Source organism: Theropithecus gelada, chromosome 19 (genome assembly GCF_003255815.1).
Source record: "Theropithecus gelada isolate Dixy chromosome 19, Tgel_1.0, whole genome shotgun sequence".
In the NCBI taxonomy this organism is placed as follows: Eukaryota; Metazoa; Chordata; class Mammalia; order Primates; family Cercopithecidae; genus Theropithecus; species Theropithecus gelada.
Window position 1 is genome coordinate 24895489 of NC_037687.1, and position 19684 is coordinate 24915172.

General features: G+C 54.5%; 1 protein-coding gene across 1 annotated transcript in view; it reads left to right on the forward strand.

Annotated features, from left to right (window-relative positions):
* Positions 1 to 18914, forward strand: part of EHD2 (EH domain containing 2) — a 22881-nt gene extending 3967 nt beyond the window's left edge. The window contains exons 2-7 of the mRNA XM_025366797.1: positions 932 to 1390; positions 2230 to 2327; positions 7329 to 7741; positions 13152 to 13316; positions 16646 to 17193; positions 18746 to 18914. Of these exons, the coding sequence (XP_025222582.1) occupies positions 987 to 1390; positions 2230 to 2327; positions 7329 to 7741; positions 13152 to 13316; positions 16646 to 17193; positions 18746 to 18896 (1779 nt within the window). The 5' untranslated portion in view covers positions 932 to 986 and the 3' untranslated portion in view covers positions 18897 to 18914. The remainder of the gene's footprint in view (positions 1 to 931; positions 1391 to 2229; positions 2328 to 7328; positions 7742 to 13151; positions 13317 to 16645; positions 17194 to 18745) is intronic.
* The last annotated feature ends 770 nt before the right edge of the window (positions 18915 to 19684 follow it).

A 19684-nucleotide genomic window follows, 5' to 3' on the forward strand; every position in this document is an offset into this window, starting at 1 on the left:
TTTTTTTTTTTGAGACGGAGTCTCGCTCTGTCACCCAGGCTGGAGTGCTGTGGCCGGATCTCAGCTCACTGCAAGCTCCGCCTCCCGGGTTCACGCCATTCTCCTGCCTCAGCCTCCCGAGTAGCTGGGACTACAGGTGCCCGCCACCTCGCCCGGCTAGTTTTTTGTATTTTTTAGTAGAGACGGGGTTTCACCGTGTTAGCCACGATGGTCTCGATCTCCTGACCTCGTGATCCACCCATCTCGGCCTCCCAAAGTGCTGGGATTACAGGCTTGAGCCACCGCGCCCGGCCAAGCCTGGCTAATTTTTTATATGTTTAGTAGAGACAGGGTTTCACCATATTGGGCAGGCTGGTCTCAAACTTCTGACCTCAGGTGGTCCACCTGCCTTGGCCTCCCAAAGTGCTGGGATTACAGGCATGAGCCACTGCACCCAGGTTTTGTTTGTTTGTTTGTTTGTTTGTTTTTTGAGATGGGGTCTTGCTCTGTAGCCCAGGCTGGAGTGCAGTGGCATGATCATAGCTCACTGTAGCCTTGAACTCCTGAGCTCAAGCAATCCTCCTGCCTCAGCCTCCCAAAGTGCTGAGACTACAGGCATGTACCACCATGCCCAGCTAATTATTTTTTTTTGTAGAGATGGGGGTCTCACTATTTTACCCAAGCTGGTCTTGAGCTACTGACCTCAAGCAATCCTCCTGCCTCGGCCTCCCAAAATACTAGGATTACAGGCGTGAACCATCGTGCCTATCCCAATTCCATTCTTCCTCCTGCCACCCGCCATCCATGCTCTGTGACCACATATTTGTGACCACAAATATCTGTGCTCCTCCTCCTTCTCCACCCATCCTGCCACCCAGACAGTCTACACTCAGACCCCTTTCTTCCTCCTTGGCCGGGCCGCCCATGCTCATGCCCTCTCCCCATCCCACAGGCAGCTCTCCATCTGCACGTCTCTCCGTGAACCCAGTGGGCAGTGTGCCGCCACCATGTTCAGCTGGCTGAAGCGGGGTGGGGCACGGGGCCAGCAGCCCGAGGCCATCCGCACAGTGACCTCGGCCCTCAAGGAGCTGTACCGCACGAAGCTGCTGCCGCTGGAGGAGCACTACCGCTTCGGGGCCTTCCACTCGCCGGCCCTGGAGGACGCAGACTTCGACGGCAAGCCCATGGTGCTGGTGGCTGGCCAGTACAGCACGGGCAAGACCAGCTTCATCCAGTACCTGCTGGAGCAGGAGGTGCCCGGCTCCCGCGTGGGGCCTGAGCCCACCACCGACTGCTTTGTGGCCGTCATGCATGGGGACACTGAGGGCACCGTGCCCGGCAATGCCCTCGTCGTGGACCCAGACAAGCCCTTCCGCAAACTCAACCCCTTCGGAAACACCTTCCTCAACAGGTGTGCCAGCCGCGGGCCCAGGGCGCATCCTTCTTTTTCTTTTTGTTGAGACATAGTTTCCATTCTTGTCACCCAGGCTGGAGTGCAGTGGGTGCGATCTCAGCTCACGGCAACCTCCACCTCCTGGGTTCAAGCAATTCTCCTGCCTCAGCCTCCTGAGTAGCTGGGATTACAGACACCCGCCACCACGCCCAGCGAGTTTTTGTATTATTAGGTACAGACGGGGTTTCACCATGTTGGCCAGGCTGGTCTCGAACTCCTGGCCTCAAGTGATCCACCCGCCTCAGCCTCCCAAAGTGCTGAGATTACACGCGTGAGCCACCGCACCCAGCCCTGGGGGTGCATCTTGCTGTCCCCTTTCTCTGTCCCCTCCCTAACTGTGTTTCCCTCCTTCTCAGCCCCAATTCCCTTCTCTCTACCCAATTCTTCCCATGCCTGTCTCTGCTCTCTTATTCAGGGGAGCACCTAGGCTAGTGAAGTCAGCATGCCTGGTTCAAATCCCAGCCAGCTGGGTGGCCTCAGGCAAATGACTTGACCTCTTTGCCCCTCTTGTAGCCTCATCTGCAAAATGGGGATCAATCACCTTGGGCCAGGTGCGGTGAGACTCTTTCTAAAAAAAAAAAAAAAAAAAAGAACAGCACCTGGCACAAATTAAGTGCTTACCGAACATAAGCTGTGACTGGTTACAGCTCTGAGATGGTCCTGGTCGCCCTTTTTCTGTTTGGAGTCTTTCTTCGCCCATACAGGATGCTCTGTCATGCGGTCCCGAGTCCCTCTTCATGTTTTCCCTCCTTCTGTCCTTCCCTGTGTTGACCCCTGACCCTCCCTCTACCCCCCAGGTTCATGTGTGCCCAGCTCCCCAATCAGGTCCTGGAGAGCATCAGCATCATTGACACCCCGGGTATCCTGTCGGGTGCCAAACAGAGAGTGAGCCGTGGTGAGTGGGGCTGGACCCTGGGGTCAGAGGAAGGTGCGGCTGGGTCTGGACTCCTGGGTCTGAGGGAGGAGGAGCTGGGCCTGGACTCCTGGGTCTGAGGGAGGAGGGGCTGGGCCTGGACTCCTGGGTCTGGGGGAGGAGGGGCTGGGGGCCGGACCCTGGGGTCTGAGGGAGGAGGGGCTGGGCCTGGACTCCTGGGTCTGGGGGAGGAGGGGCTGGAGTCTGGACTCCTGGGTCTGAGGGAGGAGGGGCTGGGCCTGGACTCCTGGGTCTGGGGGAGGAGGGGCTGGGCCTGGACTTCTGGGTCTGATGGACGAGGGCCTGGGATCTGGACTCCTGGGTCTAGAGGAGGAGGGGCGGTGTCTCCACTGGGGCCTGGGCCTGCGTCCTCTGGCCCTGGCTGGCGGGGCAGCCCAGGGAGCTAGTGGAAGCCGTGACTGCTCCGTGCTGGCTCGAATTGATGGGTGGGGGAGGCGTGTGAGTGACCACGTGGTGCGAGCGGGCAGGAGCCGCACGTCTGGGCAGGCAGGCAGGATGGGAAGGGAGAGATGAAGAGTGACAGGGATGCAGGGAGACACAAGGCCCAGAGATGAGGCAGAGCCCGGGCAGGGGAAGCTGGGCCCTGTGAGCTCCTGGCTCCGCGTCTGGGCCACAGATGGGGCTGAGAAGAGGATGGGAAGGGAATCTGGGTGGGGGCCAAGGCCAGGCCTGGAATTTATAAACAGCTGTGCAAGGAGAGCGGCGGGGGGGTGGATTCCAGCGGGGGCCTCCGGGTGTGCTGAGCCCCCACCACTCCTGCCCAGCCCAGCTCAGCATCTGTGGCCCCCCAGCCCCAAGAACTTGTGTCCCCCACCCCCCATGGCCTCGGAGGCGGGGAACTGGGGCAAAGGAGGCTGCCATGTGGGGCAGAGGGGATGAGAGGCCCTGGCGAGGAGGCTGGGCCTGGGGTGGGGCGGGGACGCCGGGGGTGACGGTGTCCCTGGCCGCCGTCCAGAGGCCCCACGGGAGAACGGCAGGAGGCAGCTGCAGAAACGATTGGGAGGACGTGCCGCCAGCTGAGGGGGAGGAATTCCTGGGGCTCCCACCCCAGGGCCTGGGCCTGGGACAACGGGAGGGAGCGGCTCTCTCAGCCAGGGCAGGGGTGCCAGCAGGGGCGTCCAAAGGCCATGGGTGGTGGGGGAGTGGGGAACGGGGTCTCCCTTCCTGGCTTTGGGGGTAGAGGAAGAGGAGGAGAGAGTGTCCAGCTGTTGGTGTGTGTGTGACTCTGTGTGTATCTTGGGAAAGTGTGTCACTGTGAATGTACTCCTGGGTGCGGTGGTTCCATGCATTTGTGTATAGCGGTGGACGTGCCTCATCATGGCCTTGGCTCTGAGGTTGTGTGACTGAATTGTGTACCTGCCTCTCTGTGTGTGTGTGTGTGCGTGCGCGTGTGCCTATAATTGTGGCTGGATGACTTTGTTTTGTTCGTTTGTTTTTGCGACAGAGTCTCACTCTGTCACGTAGGCTGGAGTGGAGTGGCGCGATCTCAGCTCACTGCAACCTTCGCCTCCCGAGTTCAAGTGACTCTTCTGCCTCAGCCTCCTGAGTAGCCGGGACTGCAGGCACCCGCCACACCCATGTCCGGCTAATTTTTGTATTTTTTTTTTTTTTTTAGTAGAGACAGAGTTTCACCATGTTGGCCAGGCTGGTCTCAAACTCTGGACCTCAGGTGATCCTCCTGCCTTGGCCTCCCAAAGTGCTGGGATTACAGGTGTGAGCCACTGTGCCCGGCCTGCTGGATGACTCTGTGTGACTCTGAAGGGCTGTGTAGGGCTATGGGAGACTTTGTGGGATTGTGTGCAACTGATTCTGTCTCTATATATTGTTATATTGTGAAGTGTGTGTATAAGTGTGTGTGTGAGAGAGACATAAAGGGCGTTGTCTATGTGTCTGTGGATTTAGTGTGTATCATTGTGGGTGTGAGTCTGACATTGTGTGCCTGTGCATGAGGCATATATGTGTATCTGGGCTGTGTGTGACTTTGTGTGGCTGCATTGGGCGGTACAGGGCTGCGGGGATTTTGTTGGGCTGTGTGTGACTACCTGTGATTGTACCTTGGGATACAGTTGTGTGCTTCTGTGTGGTGTTGTGTATGTGAGAATGTGTGTGTGTACAGGAGTGTATCTTTTGTGTAACTGTGTGTGTGTCTGGGTGCCTTTGGGTTTGGGAGGGCATGGGAGGTTATGTGTGTGCGATTGTGTCTGTGGGTGTGCACACGTGCCTCTGTACCTCTGTGCTCGTGCAGGTCTCTGGGTCTGTTATGTGTGTGCATCTCATATTGTCTTTGTGATTGTGTGACTACAAACATCTGTGCAGGTCCCAGATTGTGAACACAGGTGTGTCTGGGAAATTAGCTGGGTGTGGTGGCGCCTGTAATCCCAGCTACTCGGGAGACTGAGGCAGAATCGCTTGAATCCGAGAGGCAGAGATTGCAGTGAGCTGAGATCGCACCACTGCACTTCAGCCTGGTGACAGAGCAAGACTCTGCCTCAAAAAAAAAAAAAAAAAAAAAAAAAAAAAAGCTCAACCATTTAAAAAAAAGAGAGAGAGACAAGGTCTTGCTCTATCTGCCGGTTGGAGTGCAGTGACACAACTGTGGCTCACTGCAGCCTCCAACCTCTGGGCTCAAGTGATCCTTTTGCTTCAGCTTCCTGAGTAGCTGAGACTACAGATGCATGCCACCACGCGTGGATAATTTTTTATTTTTATTTTTTTCTGTAGAGACAGGGAATGTCATCTTGCCTAGGCTGGTCTCAGACTCCCAGACTCAAGCGATCCTCCTGCCTCAGCCTCTCAAAGTGCTGGGATTACAGGCATGAGCCACTGTGCCCAGCCACCTACATAATTTTTAAGTGTACAGTTCAATGCCAGGCATTATTTTAAGCTATATATATATATATATATATATATATATATATATATATATATAAACTCATTTATATTCTTTTAATCTTTACAACAGTCCTTTTTTTTTTGGGCAGGGGGGGTGGACAGAGTCTCACTCTGTCACCCAGGCTGGAGTGCAGTGATGCTGTCTCTGCTCTCTGCAACCTCTGCCTCCCAAGCTCAAACGATTCTCATGCCACAACCTCCCATGTATTTGGGACCATAGGCATGAGCCACCAACACCGGGCTAATTTTTTTGTATTTTTAGTAGAGATGGGGGTTTTGCCATGTTGGCTAGGCTGGTCTTGAACTCCTGGCCTCAAATGATCTGCCTGCCTCAGCCTCCCAAAGTGCTGGGATTACAAGTTTGAGCCATCACACCTGGCTTCACAACAGTCCTTCTATGATCTGCATTTTACAGAAGAGAAAACACAAGTTCAGAGAGGTTAAGCTACTTTCCTAAGATCACACAGCAGATCAAGGCAGAGGAGGGACTCAAATCCAGGTATTCTAGACAGCTAAGTCAGGGTGTCTCAATCAATGCTCGCCTCAGCATTGCTCGCTGGTGATTAAATGAGTGAACAAGCAAAGGTGAGAATGGGTGGATGAAGGAGTGAATGAGGAAATGAATGGTGAAAGGAATGAATGAATGAGCGTGGGAACCCATGGCTGGGATGGGTGCTTCATCAGAGCAAGAATCTTGTCTGTGTGTTCTCTGCAGTATCTCAGGCTCCCAGGACAGCGCTTGGCACACATGAGACTCTCAGTAAATATTGCTAAATCAATGCAAAATATTTAACATCTCAGCCTGGCCAACATGGTGAAACCCCGTCTCTACTAAAAATACAAAAATTAACCGGGTGTGGTGGTACATGCCTGTAATCCCAGATACTTGGGAGGCTGAGGCAGGAGAATCGCTTGAACCTGGAGATGGAGGTTGCAGTGAGCTGCATTCATGCCACTGCACTCCAGCCTGGGCGACAGAGTGAGACTCTGTCTCAAAAAAAAAAAATCTGCTATGGCAAGAGCACATGAACTGTAGTTGCTGGATCATGGGGGGATCCAACAGATCCTGGGGAGAAGCTGGGGTGATTGAGGCACGTGGCAGCCTTGGGGTTCCATAGAAGCACGGGGGGATCTTTTAGCAAACATATCAGTATTTTTTTTTTGAGATGGAGTCTCCCTCTGTCGCCCAGGCTGGAGTGCAGTGGCATGATCTCAGCTCACTGCAAGCTCCGCCTCCCGGGTTTCGCCATTCTCCTGCCTCAGCCTCCCGAGTAGCTGGGACTACAGGCGCCCGACACCTCGCCCAGCTAGTTTTTTGTATTTTTAGTAGAGACAGGGTTTCACCATGTTAGCTGGGATTTCCTGACCTTGTGATCCGCCCACCTCGGCCTCCCAAAGTGCTGGGATTACAGGCGTGAGCCACTGCGCCCAGCCTCATGTCAGTATTTTTAACAACCTACACATGCACACCTACAAAGCACACCGCTAATAACTGGTTCATGAATGAGCGAATGAAAAAATGGAGGCCTGGAGGCTGTGCACGGTGGCTGACTCCTGTGATCCCAACATTTTGGGAGGCTGAGGCAAGAGGATCACTTGAGCTCAGGAGTATGAGACCAGCCCGGGTAACATAGTGAGACCCCGTCTCTACAAAAAAAAAAAAAAAAAAAAAAATTAGCCACGTGTGGTGACGGCCGCCTGCGGTCCCAGCTACTAGGGAGGCTGAGGTGGGAGGATTGCCTGAGCTCCGGGAAGCGGAGGTTTCAGGGAGGCATGATCCCGCCATTGCACTCCAGCAAAGGAAAAGGGGGATGATTACCCCTGTAACCAGATGGCTTGAGGACTTGAGGGGCTGGGACCAGAGTGAGGGGGGAAATTCTGGGGACTGGGGAACCAAAGCAGTGGTACCCACTGAGGGCCTTGGCTATTTTGCCTAGACAGGATTTGGACAGCCAACAATGTGAACATCTTTACAGTCCAATATGCAAGAGAATGGATGCTACTGAATGGCTGGAGGGTGGGGGTCTGACTTCTGCCCCTTGCGCCCCTGTCTCTCCACTCCCACTCCAGGCTACGACTTCCCGGCCGTGCTGCGCTGGTTCGCGGAGCGCGTGGACCTCATCATCCTGCTCTTCGACGCGCACAAGTTGGAGATCTCGGACGAGTTCTCGGAGGCCATCGGCGCGCTGCGGGGCCATGAGGACAAGATCCGCGTAGTGCTCAACAAGGCCGACATGGTGGAGACGCAGCAGCTGATGCGCGTCTACGGCGCGCTCATGTGGGCGCTGGGCAAGGTGGTGGGCACGCCCGAGGTGTTGCGTGTCTACATCGGCTCCTTCTGGTCCCAGCCTCTCCTCGTGCCCGACAATCGGCGCCTCTTTGAGCTGGAGGAGCAGGACCTCTTTCGCGACATCCAGGGCCTGCCCCGGCACGCCGCCTTGCGCAAGCTCAACGACCTGGTGAAGAGGGCCCGGCTGGTGCGGGTGAGTCGTCCTGGGGGCTGGGCGCGCATTCTTGGAGGAGGGTGCAAGGGGAGCCCCTGCCTTTCCTCCGTCCTCCCCTACCAGTGCTGTGAGTCCCTGACTTATCAGTGCTCAGTTAGTTAGTTCTCTTGAAGTTGGGTCATTCTGGCACAGAGTGGAGCAGGGAGGAAGAACTGTAAGGAGACTCATTCCTCTGCCTTTGGATTTCTGTGTCGACACAGTGTCACCCTGGCTTCACTGTCCTGGTATTTCTATTTCTTCTTCCTCTTCCTCCTCCTCCTCCCCTCTTCTTCTCTCCCCTCCTCCCCTCCTCCTTCTCCTCCTTCTGCTACTGTTTCTGCTTCTCTTTCTCTCCCCTTCCTTCCTTCCTTCCTTCCTTCCTTCCTTCCTTCCTTCCTTCCTTCCTTCCTCTGTTCCTCTCTCCCTCCTCCCTTCCTCCTTCCTTACATCCTCTTTCCTTTCCTCTTCTTTCTTTTTTAAGAGATAGTCTTGCTCTCTTGCCCTGGCTGGAGTGCAATGATGCAATCACAGCTCACCACAGCTTCGAACTCCTGGGCTCAACTGATCCTCCCTCTTCAGCCTGCCCCAAGTAGCTGGGACCACAGGTGCGTGTCACCACTCCCAGCTAATTTTTTACTTTTTGTAGAGTCTGGGTCTTACTGTGTTGCCCAGGCTGGTCTTGAACTCCTGCCCTCAAGTGATCCTCCCTTTTCGGCCTCCCAACGTGCTGGGATTACAGGCATGAGTTATATTGAATTTTTGAGCTTCCTGTAAAATACAGACATACCAATACTCATTATTCTACCCTTCTTGTTTATTTTTTGATAATTTATAAGATTGTGGCTCAAAGGTTTCCAAGTTCATTGGTTTATTCCACAAATATTTCCTTTGCTTTTCCTTTTTTTTTTTTTTTTTTGAGACGGAGTTTTGCTCTTGTTGCCCAGGCTGGAGTGTAATGGCGCAATCTTGGCTCACCACATCCTCCGCCTCCCGGGTTCAAGCGATTCTCCTGCCTCAGCCTCCTAAGTAGCTGGGATTACAGGCGCCCGCCACCATGCCTGGCTAATTTTGTATTTTTAGTAGAGATGGGGTTTCTCCATGTTGGTCAGGCTTGTCTCAAACTCCTGACCTCAGGTAATCCACCCGCCTTGGCCTCCCAAAGTGCTGGGATTACAGGTGTGAGCTACCATGCCTAGCCAATCAGGGCTCTTTGAATTCCTTCACTGTTTTATCCCCAGCGTCCGGAACAGAATTGGTGCTCTGTAAATATTTATTGAATGAATGACATTAAACAAACAGTTGCATTGAACAAAATCTCCTCTATGCCTGGCCTGGTGTTGGGTGGTGCAGGAGACACAGCAGTGACCACGGTGGTTCCAGTCCTGTCCTGCTGAGGCTCCCAGTCCTAAATAATCAAGGCAGTTCCAGGGCTCAGTCCTCACTGGGCCTCCTGGAGAGGGGACAGACCCATCCCCAGACAACGATGACCCAGTGTGGTCAGAGCTGGGGCGGGGTAGCTGGGGCAGGCAGAGAGGGCTTTTTTGGAGGAGAGGGCATCTGAGGGGGAAATGTCAGTGTTGAACCCAGTGTAGACAGTGTGCATAACTCAATTAGAGGCTGAGGATGTGGCTGAGATCAGAGGTGGTGTGGGTTGTGTCCGGGAATCTGTGCTTTGTCTCAAGGGCACTGGGGAGCCAAGGAAGGGTTTGGAGCAGGGAAAGGAGAGAACCCAGTGTAGACAGTGTGCATAACTCAGTTTGAGGCTGAGGATGTGGCTAAGAGTCAGATCCCTGGAGATGATGTGGACTGTATCCGGGAATCTGTACTTTGTCCCGAGGGCACTGGGGAGCCATGGAAAAGTTCAGAGCAGGGAAAGGAGATAATTAGACTCAAGCTGCCTTTTGGAGGGTGGATTCAAGGCAGGTGAGTCTAGGAGCCTGGAGACGAGGCAAAAGGCTTGGAGGTTCCTGGATCAGGACAGGCCTTGCAGAGGGAGAGGAGAAAGGAGAGCGCCGGTTTCAGAGCAATTTTGGATGTCGAATGGAACATTCTCAGGGGAGGCTGCCAGGGTGGAGGCGGGGCAGGAAGCTGGGCAGGCAAGGAGGCCAAGAAGGTTCTAGGGGGTGGAGGAGCCTGAGGTATTGGTTTAAGGAGCAACGAGAGTGGGTGAGTCAGAGCCCCCACCCCCACCCCCACCCCAGGAATCCTCCTTCGGAGGGAGCGGCCCAGTGTGGTCCGGGCTGCCACTCCTGGAACCTTCGGAATTCACCTTGTGCTCCTCTGCCCAGGCGGCTCTGCAGTGTCTGTCTCTCTCTTTTTCTGTCTCGGTATCAGTCCCTTTTCTACCTCTCTCTCAATCTCTTTCTTCTCCATTTTTACTTTCTCTTTTATTCTAACTCCCTTTCCTTCTCTTTCTCACCTTGTCTGTCTCCTCCTGACTCTGCAACTCTCCCCTGCTCCACCGCCGCCTTCTCTCTGTCTTCCTCCTGGTCTGTCTTAGACTCCCCCAGGTTCGTTCCCGCGGGTCCCTTGGCGGGAGCTGGAGCACAAGGCTCAGGGACAGAGGGGTGGGGCCGGGCCAGACACCTGGTGCCCCCGCCGGGCTGGGGGCGGCTCCGGAAACCCAGACAAACCCCGGAGTCAGGGACCCAGCCCCGGCCCAGCCCGCCTTCCCACCTTATCTCTTCCTGGCACCTTCCCCTGCTTCCTCTCTGGAAAAGCCATCAGTGCCCTCCCGCCTCCCCTCCTTTGGTCCCTATGGAGCCGCCCCTTTGGCCCTGCCCCCTGACTCCATTGGCCCGCTCTCACAGGCCCCGCCCCCAGCCCGGCCACACCCCTGCCCTGATTGGTCCTTCAGACCCTTAGGCACTCCCTCCACCTCTTCCTGCTGGTTCATCCATGGCTCCCCAGTGCCGCTCAGGACACAGGAGCATGGGATTCTGGGTTCGCTGTGACCAAGGTTCACTGCCCCTCCGAGGTAATCACCCTTCTCCCAGTGCCTCAGTTTCCCATCTGTACGTTGGAGGGTGTGGACGAATCCTCTGACTCTAGGTCCTTCGACTGAAGTGATAGCTGCTAGAAGGGGCGATTTTATGATGCTGTGATATGTGAGACCAAGATCTTGGGAGGGTCTGATTCTAAAGACGCCAAGATGCCCTGAACCTTCAGACCACATTCTCTGCAGTGGCCCAGTGACATTCATTCAGCAGTTGCCGAGCACATGCGGCACTCTTCTAGGCTCTGGGGATACAGCAGGGCACAAAGATAAATTCCTTTTCTCATAGAATTACTTTTTAGTGGGGAAGCAGACATTAAACAAATCAATAGTTATGAAGAAAAATGAAGCGGAGGAAAGAGGGGCTGGCAAGGGGCTATCTTAGAGCGGTCTGAAGGAGAGGAAGGGGTGAGAGGAAGGGGCGAGCCGAGTGGCAACTGGGTGGAAGAGCAGTTGATGCAGTGAGGACAGCATGTGCAAAGGCCCTGGGGCAGCCGTTTACTTGATGTGTTTGAACTGAGAGCCTAACGGGGCTGGAGACCGGGTGGTGGTGGAGGGTGGAAGAGATGAGGATTTAGTACCAGTCAGGGACCACCAACATTCTCAGCATTCTAAATCCGTGATTCTTTAAAATATATATATATATTTTTAGTTGGAGTCTTTCTCTGTCACCCAGGCTGGAGTGCAGTGGCACGATCTCGGCTCACTGCAACCTCTGTCTCCTAGGTTAAAGTGATTCTTGTGCCTCAGCTTCCTGAGTAGCTGGGACTACAGGCAGGTGCCACCACACCCGGCTAATTTTTGTATTTTTAGTAGAGATGGGGGGGGGGGTCTCGCCATGTTGGCCAGGCTGGTCTCGAACTCCTGACCTCAGGTGATCTGCCGGCCTCGGCCTCCCAAAGTGTTGGAATTACAGGCATGAGCCACGGCACCTGGCCCTAAAAGAATTTTTTATTTGTTTTTTTTTTTTATTTTTTGAGACGGAGTCTCGCTCTGTCGCCCAGGCTGGAGTGCAGTGGCCAGATCTCAGCTCACTGCAAGCTCCGCCTCCCGGGTTCACACCATTCTCCTGCCTCAGCCTCCCAAGTAGCTGGGACTACAGGCGCCCGCCACCTCGCCCGGCTAGTTTTTTGTACTTTTTAGTAGAGACGGGGTTTCACCGTATTAACCAGGATGGTCTCGATCTCCTGACCTCGTGATCCGCCCATCTCGGCCTCCCAAAGTGCTGGGATTACAGGCTTGAGCCACCGCGCCCGGCAAAAGAATTTTTTAACAAGTCTTTTTTATTGAACATTTAAGACCATCTCATGGAAAGGCATTCATACTTTATCAGACGTGATTCTCCCACACCTCATCCCACCAGCTCCCAGGGCCTCTTTCCTAGAGGCAGCCGCCCTAAGTAGTTTCTTGTGTCTCTTTCCAGATATGTTGCATTTTATAAAAGCATTTATTTACTCTTTTTTATTTTATTTATTTATTTATTTTGAGACGGAGTCACACTCTGTCGCCCGGGCTGGTGCAATGGCACATGCCAGATTCCACTTAGGGCATCCTGGGATGGAGCTGTCCAGGAATGTTGACAAGACAATTAGCTCTGAGTCCTAAACTGGAGGGAGAGGCTTAGGCTGGTATGCAGATTCAGGAGTGGACCTCTTTAAGGGATGTTTAAAACTGGGAGGGACTGAGCTCACTTACTTAGAAGAGAGGAGGAGCCCAGGGTGAGCCCCAGCAGGAGAAGCCTATGGGGCTCACAGTGTGGTGCTGCCACCTGTAGCACCTGTAACTTGTCAGAAATGCAAATTCTCATCCAGACAGTGGCTCTTGCCTGTAATCCCAGGTACTTGAGAGGCTGAGGTGGGAGGATCCCTTGAGCCCAGGAATTTGAGGCTGCAGTAAGTTATGATTGCACCACTGCACTCCTGGCTGGGCGATAGAGCAAGACCCTGTCTCAAAAAAAAAAAAAAAAAAAAGCTGGTCGGGCGCGCTGGCTCACGCCTGTAATCCCAGCACGTTGGGAGGCTGAGGCGGGTGGATCACCTGAAGTCAGGAGTTCAAGACTAGCCTGATCAACATGGAGAAACCCCGTCTCTGCTAAAAATACAAAAAAAAATTAGCCAGGTGTGGTGGTGCACACCTGTTAATCCCAGCTACTTGGGAGGCTGAGGCACGAGAATTGCTTGAACCCAGGAGCTGGAGGTTGCAGGGAGCTGAGATTGCGCCACTGCACTCCAGCCTGGGCAACAGAGCGATAATCTGTCTCAAAAAAAGAAAAGAAAGAAAAGATGAGAAACGCAAATTCTCATGCCCCAGGCCAGACCAAGTGAATGGGAATCTCTGGGAGTGCGGCCAGCAGCTTGTTTTAACAAGCCCCCTGGTGGACCCTGACGCAGGCTCAGGTGAGAACTCTTCCCACAGGTTCATGCTTACATCATCAGCTACCTGAAGAAGGAGATGCCCTCTGTGTTTGGGAAGGAGAACAAGAAGAAGCAGCTGATCCTCAAACTGCCTGTCATCTTTGCGAAGATTCAGCTGGAACATCACATCTCCCCTGGGGACTTTCCTGATTGCCAGAAAATGCAGGTGGGAAGCTGCCCGGGAGGGGAAGCTGCCCAGGAGGGAGTGTTAGGGGGTGGGTGATGGGAAGGTTGGCTTCTGGAAGCTCTGAGATGGGACCTCAAAAGCCGGAGGGATGGGTGGCAGGTTCTGGAAAGCGCCTCCGTCAAATAGTTCCATGGGAGCGTGGTTTTATGAGTCAGGCTAGGGGAGTGAAGAGAAAACCCAAAATAACAGTGGCTAAATTAAGAGAGAGGGTTTTTCTTTCTTTCCTCCATAAAACTCCCAGAAAGTGGTCCGGGACTGGTTTGGTGCTTTACAGAGCTAGGGATCTAGTCCCTTTCTGTCTTATTTCTCTTCCATGCCTGGCCTCCAGGCCCAAGGAACCTCATGGTACAAAAGGGCTGTGAAGGCTTCAGCCACTGTGTCTGCGTTCCAGGCAGCAAGAAGTTGGGAAAGGGAAGAAAAGTATACAGTCTCTTTAAGAACGGTTTCTGTTTATTTTGTTTTTCATTTGTTTATTTATTTGAGACGTAAATATTTATATTTGTAAAATATAAATATTTAAAATATATACGGTAGGGTGCAGTGGCTCATGCCTGTAATCCCAGTACTGTGGGAGGCCAAGGCAGGTGGATCACCTGAGGTCAGGAGTTCGAGACCAGCCAGGACAACATGGTGAAACCCCGTCTCTACTAAAAATACAAAAATTAGCTGGGCGTGGTGGCGCATGCCTGTAGTCCCAGCTACTCGGGAGGCTGAGGCAGGAGAATCACTTGAACATGGGAGGCAGAGGTTGCAGTGAGCTGAGATCACGTCACTGCAGTCCATCCTGTGTAACCGAGTGAGATTCTGTCTCAATAAATTAATACTTTAAAAGATTTATTTATTTATTTATTTATTTATTTATTTATTTGAGACGGAGTCTCGCTCTGTCGCCCAGGCTGGAGTGCAGTGGTGCGATCTCGGCTCACTGCAAGCTCTGCCTCCCGGGTTCACGCCATTCTCCTGCCTCAGCCTCTCTAGTAGCTGGGACTACAGGCGCCTGCCACTGCGCCCGGCTAATTTTTTGTATTTTTAGTAGAGACGGGGTTTCACCGTGGTCTCGATCTCCTGACCTTGTGATCCGCCTGCCTCGGCCTCCCAAAGTGCTGGGATTACAGGCGTGAGCCACTGCGCCCGGCCTGTATTTCATTTTAATGAATGTAAATAAGCACATGTGGCTACTGGCTGCACTACTGGACAGGCTAACAGTAGAAGCTGCATATGCAACCTGTGCTTGCCTCAGTGGACTTGAACTTAGTCATACTCTGGCTGCCTGGGAATCCAGGTTGCAACCTAGGAGCCCCAACCCTTCAGAGTCGTGATCAGCTGGCCTCTCTGCCTTGGCTCAGGAAATTCCCACAGGGCTGTGAAAGGAATGCACCTTTGCAGAGACAGTCCTGGTGCAGTCTGGGCCACTGAGAGTTGCCCGTGTGAGCAGCAGCATGACGCCAAGCCCACCCTACAGCTGCGCTAGCACAAAGTGACTTCTTCGGTGGGGAGGCGGTGGTCCCAGGGACCCCTGATGATCTCTTCATCCCAAACCTCACATCCAAATTTGGCAGCCAGCCACTCAGTCCTTTCTGCGTGGTGTGGTAGCGCAGTGGCAGGAACTGAGCTTTCCGAACTTTCTTTTTTCTCCCCTCCCTTGTTTGTTTTGAGACAGGGTCTAGCTCTGTCACCCAGGCTGGAGTGCAATGGTGCTATCTCAGCTCACTGCAACTGCTGTCTCCCGGGGTTCAAGAGATTCTCCTATCTCAGCCTCCCAAAGTAGTTGGGACTACAGGCGTGCACCTGGCTAATTTTTAATTTTTTTTTTTTTTTTTTTAGAAATAGGGTTTTGAGGCCAGGTGCAGTGGCTCACGCCTGTCATCTCGGCACTTTGGGAGGCCAAGGTGGGCAGATTACCTGAGGTCAGGAGTTCAAGACCAGCCTGGCCAACGTGGCAAAACCCCGTCTCTACTAAAAATATGAAAATTAGCTGGGCGTGGTGGCAGGTGCCTGTAATCCCAGCTACTTGGGAGGCTGAGCCAGAAGAATCGTTTGAACCCATGAGACGGAGCTTGCAGTGAGCCGAGATTGCGCCATTGCACTCCAGCCTGGGCGATAGAGCGAGACTTGTCAAAAAAAAAAAAAAAAAGAAAGAAAAAAAAGAAATATGGTTTTGCCATGTTGTCCAGGCTGGTCTTGCACTCCTGGGCTCAAGTGATTCTCCCACCTCAGCCTCCCAAAGTGCTGGGATTACAAGTGTGAGCCACCCATGCCTGCTGAGTTTTTTTAAAATTTTCAATGTTGTGCATGCTGGCTGGGCAGCTAGAGTCCAGTAGAGGGCAGTTAGGGTTCTAGGCCGGTGTGGATGCTCTGAGAAAGGTATACTTGATGCGAAAACATTGAAATCCTTCTTTGCTAGCTGGCAGAAGGTTGCTGCTCTCACTCATCGGAGGGTCCCCAGCATCCCCACCCTCCAGTAATTCTGGGGTTTAGGAGAAACGCTCCGGGACCTTGTTGCCCAAGTATCTTCCGAGTGGTGGGTGCCCGAGCAGAGCAGGTTGTTCAGATCTTCAAATACTTCTGCATGTGTCAGTAAAGAGCTGCCACCCTGGCTGGGCGCAGTGGCTCACACCTGCAATCCCAGCACTTTAGGAGGCTGAGTGTGAGGATGGCTTGAGCCCAAGACTTTGAGACCAGCCTGGGCAACATAGCGAGACCCCCGTCTCTACAAAAAAAAATTTAGCTGGGTGTGGTGGTGCGTGCCTGTGGTCCCAGCTACTTGGCAGACTGGGGCCAGAGGATCGCTTGAGGCTGGGAGTTGGAAGCTGCAGTGAGCTATGTTGGTGCCACTGCACTTTAGTCTGGGTGTCAGAGCGAGACCCTGTCAAAACAAAACAAAACAAACAAAAAACAGCCGGGCATAGAGGCTCATGCCTATAATCCCAGCACTGGGAGGCTGAGGCAGGTGGATCACAAGGTCAGGAGTTCGAGACCAGCCTGGCCAACATGAAACCCCGTCTCTACTAAAAATACAAAAATTAGCCGAGTGTAGTGGTGTGCACCTGTAATCCCAGCTACTCAGGAGGCTGAGGCGGGAGAATCGCTTGAAACCAGAAGGCAGACGTTGCAGTGAGCTGAGATCGTGCCATTTGCACTCCAGCCTGGGCAACAAGAGCGAGACTCTGTCTCAAAACAAACAACCACCAAAAAACCCACAAAAGCTGCCCCCCTGAGCTTCTCCAGTGTCCTGGTACCACCTTGCAGCCTGAGGGCCTCAGGGATGGCGCCGCTTGAATTTTGGGTCCCCCTGTCCCCCACCACAGGAGCTGCTGATGGCGCACGACTTCACCAAGTTTCACTCGCTGAAGCCGAAGCTGCTGGAGGCGCTGGATGAGATGCTGACGCACGACATTGCCAAGCTCATGCCCTTGCTGCGGCAGGAGGAGCTGGAGAATACCGAGGTGGGCGTGCAGGGGGGCGCTTTTGAGGGCACCCACATGGGCCCGTTCGTGGAGCGGGGACCTGACGAGGCCATGGAGGACGGCGAGGAGGGTTCGGACGACGAGGCTGAGTGGGTGGTGACCAAGGACAAGTCCAAATACGACGAGATCTTCTACAACCTGGCACCTGCCGATGGCAAGCTGAGCGGCTCCAAGGCCAAGACCTGGATGGTGGGGACCAAACTCCCCAACTCGGTTCTGGGGCGCATCTGGAAGCTGAGTGATGTGGACCGCGACGGCATGCTGGATGACGAGGAGTTCGCGCTGGCCAGTCACCTCATCGAGGCCAAGCTGGAGGGTCACGGGCTGCCCGCCAACCTGCCCCGTCGCCTGGTGCCACCCTCCAAGCGACGCCACAAGGGCTCCGCCGAGTGAGCCGGCCCCCCTCCCATGGCCCTGCTGTGGCTCCCCAGCTCCAGTCGGCTGCACGCACACCCCTGCCCCAGCTCACACATGCCCTGCCTGCCCTCCCTGCCCAGCTGTAAGGACCGGGGGTCTCCCTCCCCACTACCACCAGACACCCCGGTGGAAGGGTTTAGAGGGGACCACAGGAGGGACAAGGCTTCTCTGTCCGCCCTTCACAATTCCAGCCTCACGTTCACTTAGGCACATCACACAGACACTGGCACGCGCAGGCATCCATCCATCCATCCATCTATCCTTCATTCAAATATTTATTGAGCACCTACTATGTGCCCAGCCCTGTTCTAGGCACCGGGCATTACCACAGAGAACAAAATAGACAAATACATCTGCCCTCATGGAAGGTGACATTCCCAGGAGCGGGTACTTACACAGTCACACAAACACACACTAATTCCTGGCACGACCCCAGCCCCTTCCCTGGGTGAGCAGCCCTGTGGTTGAAATGACTGATAGACCCTCTTCTGCTCCGCTTCCTCCTGCCCAGCCAGGCCAGACCCTCAACCCACTCCATCACAGCCTCAGGTCTCGGGACCATGGGGGCTCAGAGGGGAGACACAATCTTCTTTCTTTCCTTCTTTCCTTCCTTCCTTCCTTCTCTTCCTTTTCTTCCTTCCTTACTTTTCTGTTTTGTTTTTGCCCCCAATTCTGTCCACACCCATTCCCTCCCTCCCTCCTTCCCTCCCTTCTTCCTTCCTTCCTTTCTCTTTCTTTCCTTTTCTTTCTTTTTCTTTCTTTCCTCTTTCTTTCTCCTTCCTTCCTTCCTTCTTTTTCTTTCCCTCCCTCCCTCTCTCTCTCTCTTTTCCTTTCCTTTCTTTTCTTTTCTTTTTTTAATAGAGTCTTCCTCTGTCACCCGGGCTGGAGTGCAGTGGTGAGATCTCGGCTCACTGCAACCTCCACCTCCTGGGTTCAAGTGATTCTCGTGCCTCAGCCTCCCGAGTAGCTGGGACTGCAAGCATGAGCCACCATGTCCAGCTAATTTTCGTATTTTGAGTAGAGACGGATTTTCACCATGTTGGCCAGGCTGGTCTTGAACTCCTCATCTCAGGTGATCTGCTTGCCTCGGCCTCCCAAACTGCTGGGATTACAGACATGAGCCACCGTGCCCAGCTTCACACCCATTTCTTTTAAAAGGATCCTGTAGCAGGAAGAAAAGCCCCTTCCATCCCGCTCCTCCGAGACTGTACCCCCTTGGAGGTATTTCCATCCTCCACTTGTCCATGGCTGGAAATGCCCAGCCTGCTCCTGGCCCCCTGGAAGCCTCCCCACAGCTGGTGGTCTGGACTTAAGGATTGCTGGGCCACCGCCTCTCTGCCATCACCATTCCATATTTAAGTGGAGCCCCTACATAGAAAGGCCTCGGGGCTTTATTTTAGTCTTTTCAGGGATGTCGTGGGCGGGGGAGGGGGGTTCTTGGTGCTACAGCCCTCTCCCCACCCCTAAAGGGACCCCGACGCTATCTGCTGCCTTCATCACGTTATTAGTGCTTGACCCTGGCAGGGGACCCCATGGAAAAGATGGGGAAGAGCAAAATACATGGAGACGATGCCCCCTCCAGGATGCTCGCTGGGATTCCCACGCCCACCATTGTCCCCCACCCCGTGGCTGGGAGGGGCCTCTGAACGGAACAGTGTCCCCACAGAGCGAATAAAGCCAAGGCTTCTTCCCATGTGGCAGTCAGGCTGACTTGGGACAGGGATCGCCCGCCCTCCCCCAGGGAAGGAGAGAGCTGGGCAGGATTTGGGGTTGGGGGAGGCCCCCTTCCGTGCTCTCAGGGGCGGGGTGGAGTCCGTGACTCAATGCAGCGAGGCCTGGTGACTCAGGCCTGGGCTGGGGGCCAGATCGGCATATTTTCCGAAGAAAAGTGACTCTGGGGCCCTCCCCCCGGGACATCCCTCCCTCCCACCTCCTGTGGTGGGGGCCTGGGAACCAAGCCCTGGGGCGCGCGCGGGGTGTGTGTGTGTGTGTTTTCGGCACGAAGTGCTCCCCTAGCCCCCGCCCTGCCCGGCAACGTGCCCTTGCACAACCTGGGTACATAACTCCCGACGCGTAACACCAGGGACATACTGGTTTCCTTGCCCACACGCGCTGCCAGGAGTGTGCGCGTGCTCACGTCCTGGGGGCTCTTCGCCAGAGCTGGGCAGCGCACCGTACGCGCCCGGTCCCGCGCACTTACACCCAGGCCACACCCACGGCGTCCCGGGACACGCTGGCCGCGCGCTCATCCCGCCCACGCGGGCCCAGTTTCGCGGCTCGCGGCGCCCCCTGGCGGACGTTCAGGAGACAAGACAGGCTGTGGTCTCCAAAATCTCCGTCCCAGGCGGTCGGGCGCTCAGGTCCCGGGGCTACGATCCAGGGCCTGTCACCTTTCCAAAGCTCTGCGCAAGGATCCAGCTGAGTTCAGTTGTGTGTGACCATGAGTGTGGCGCCTTCCCTCTC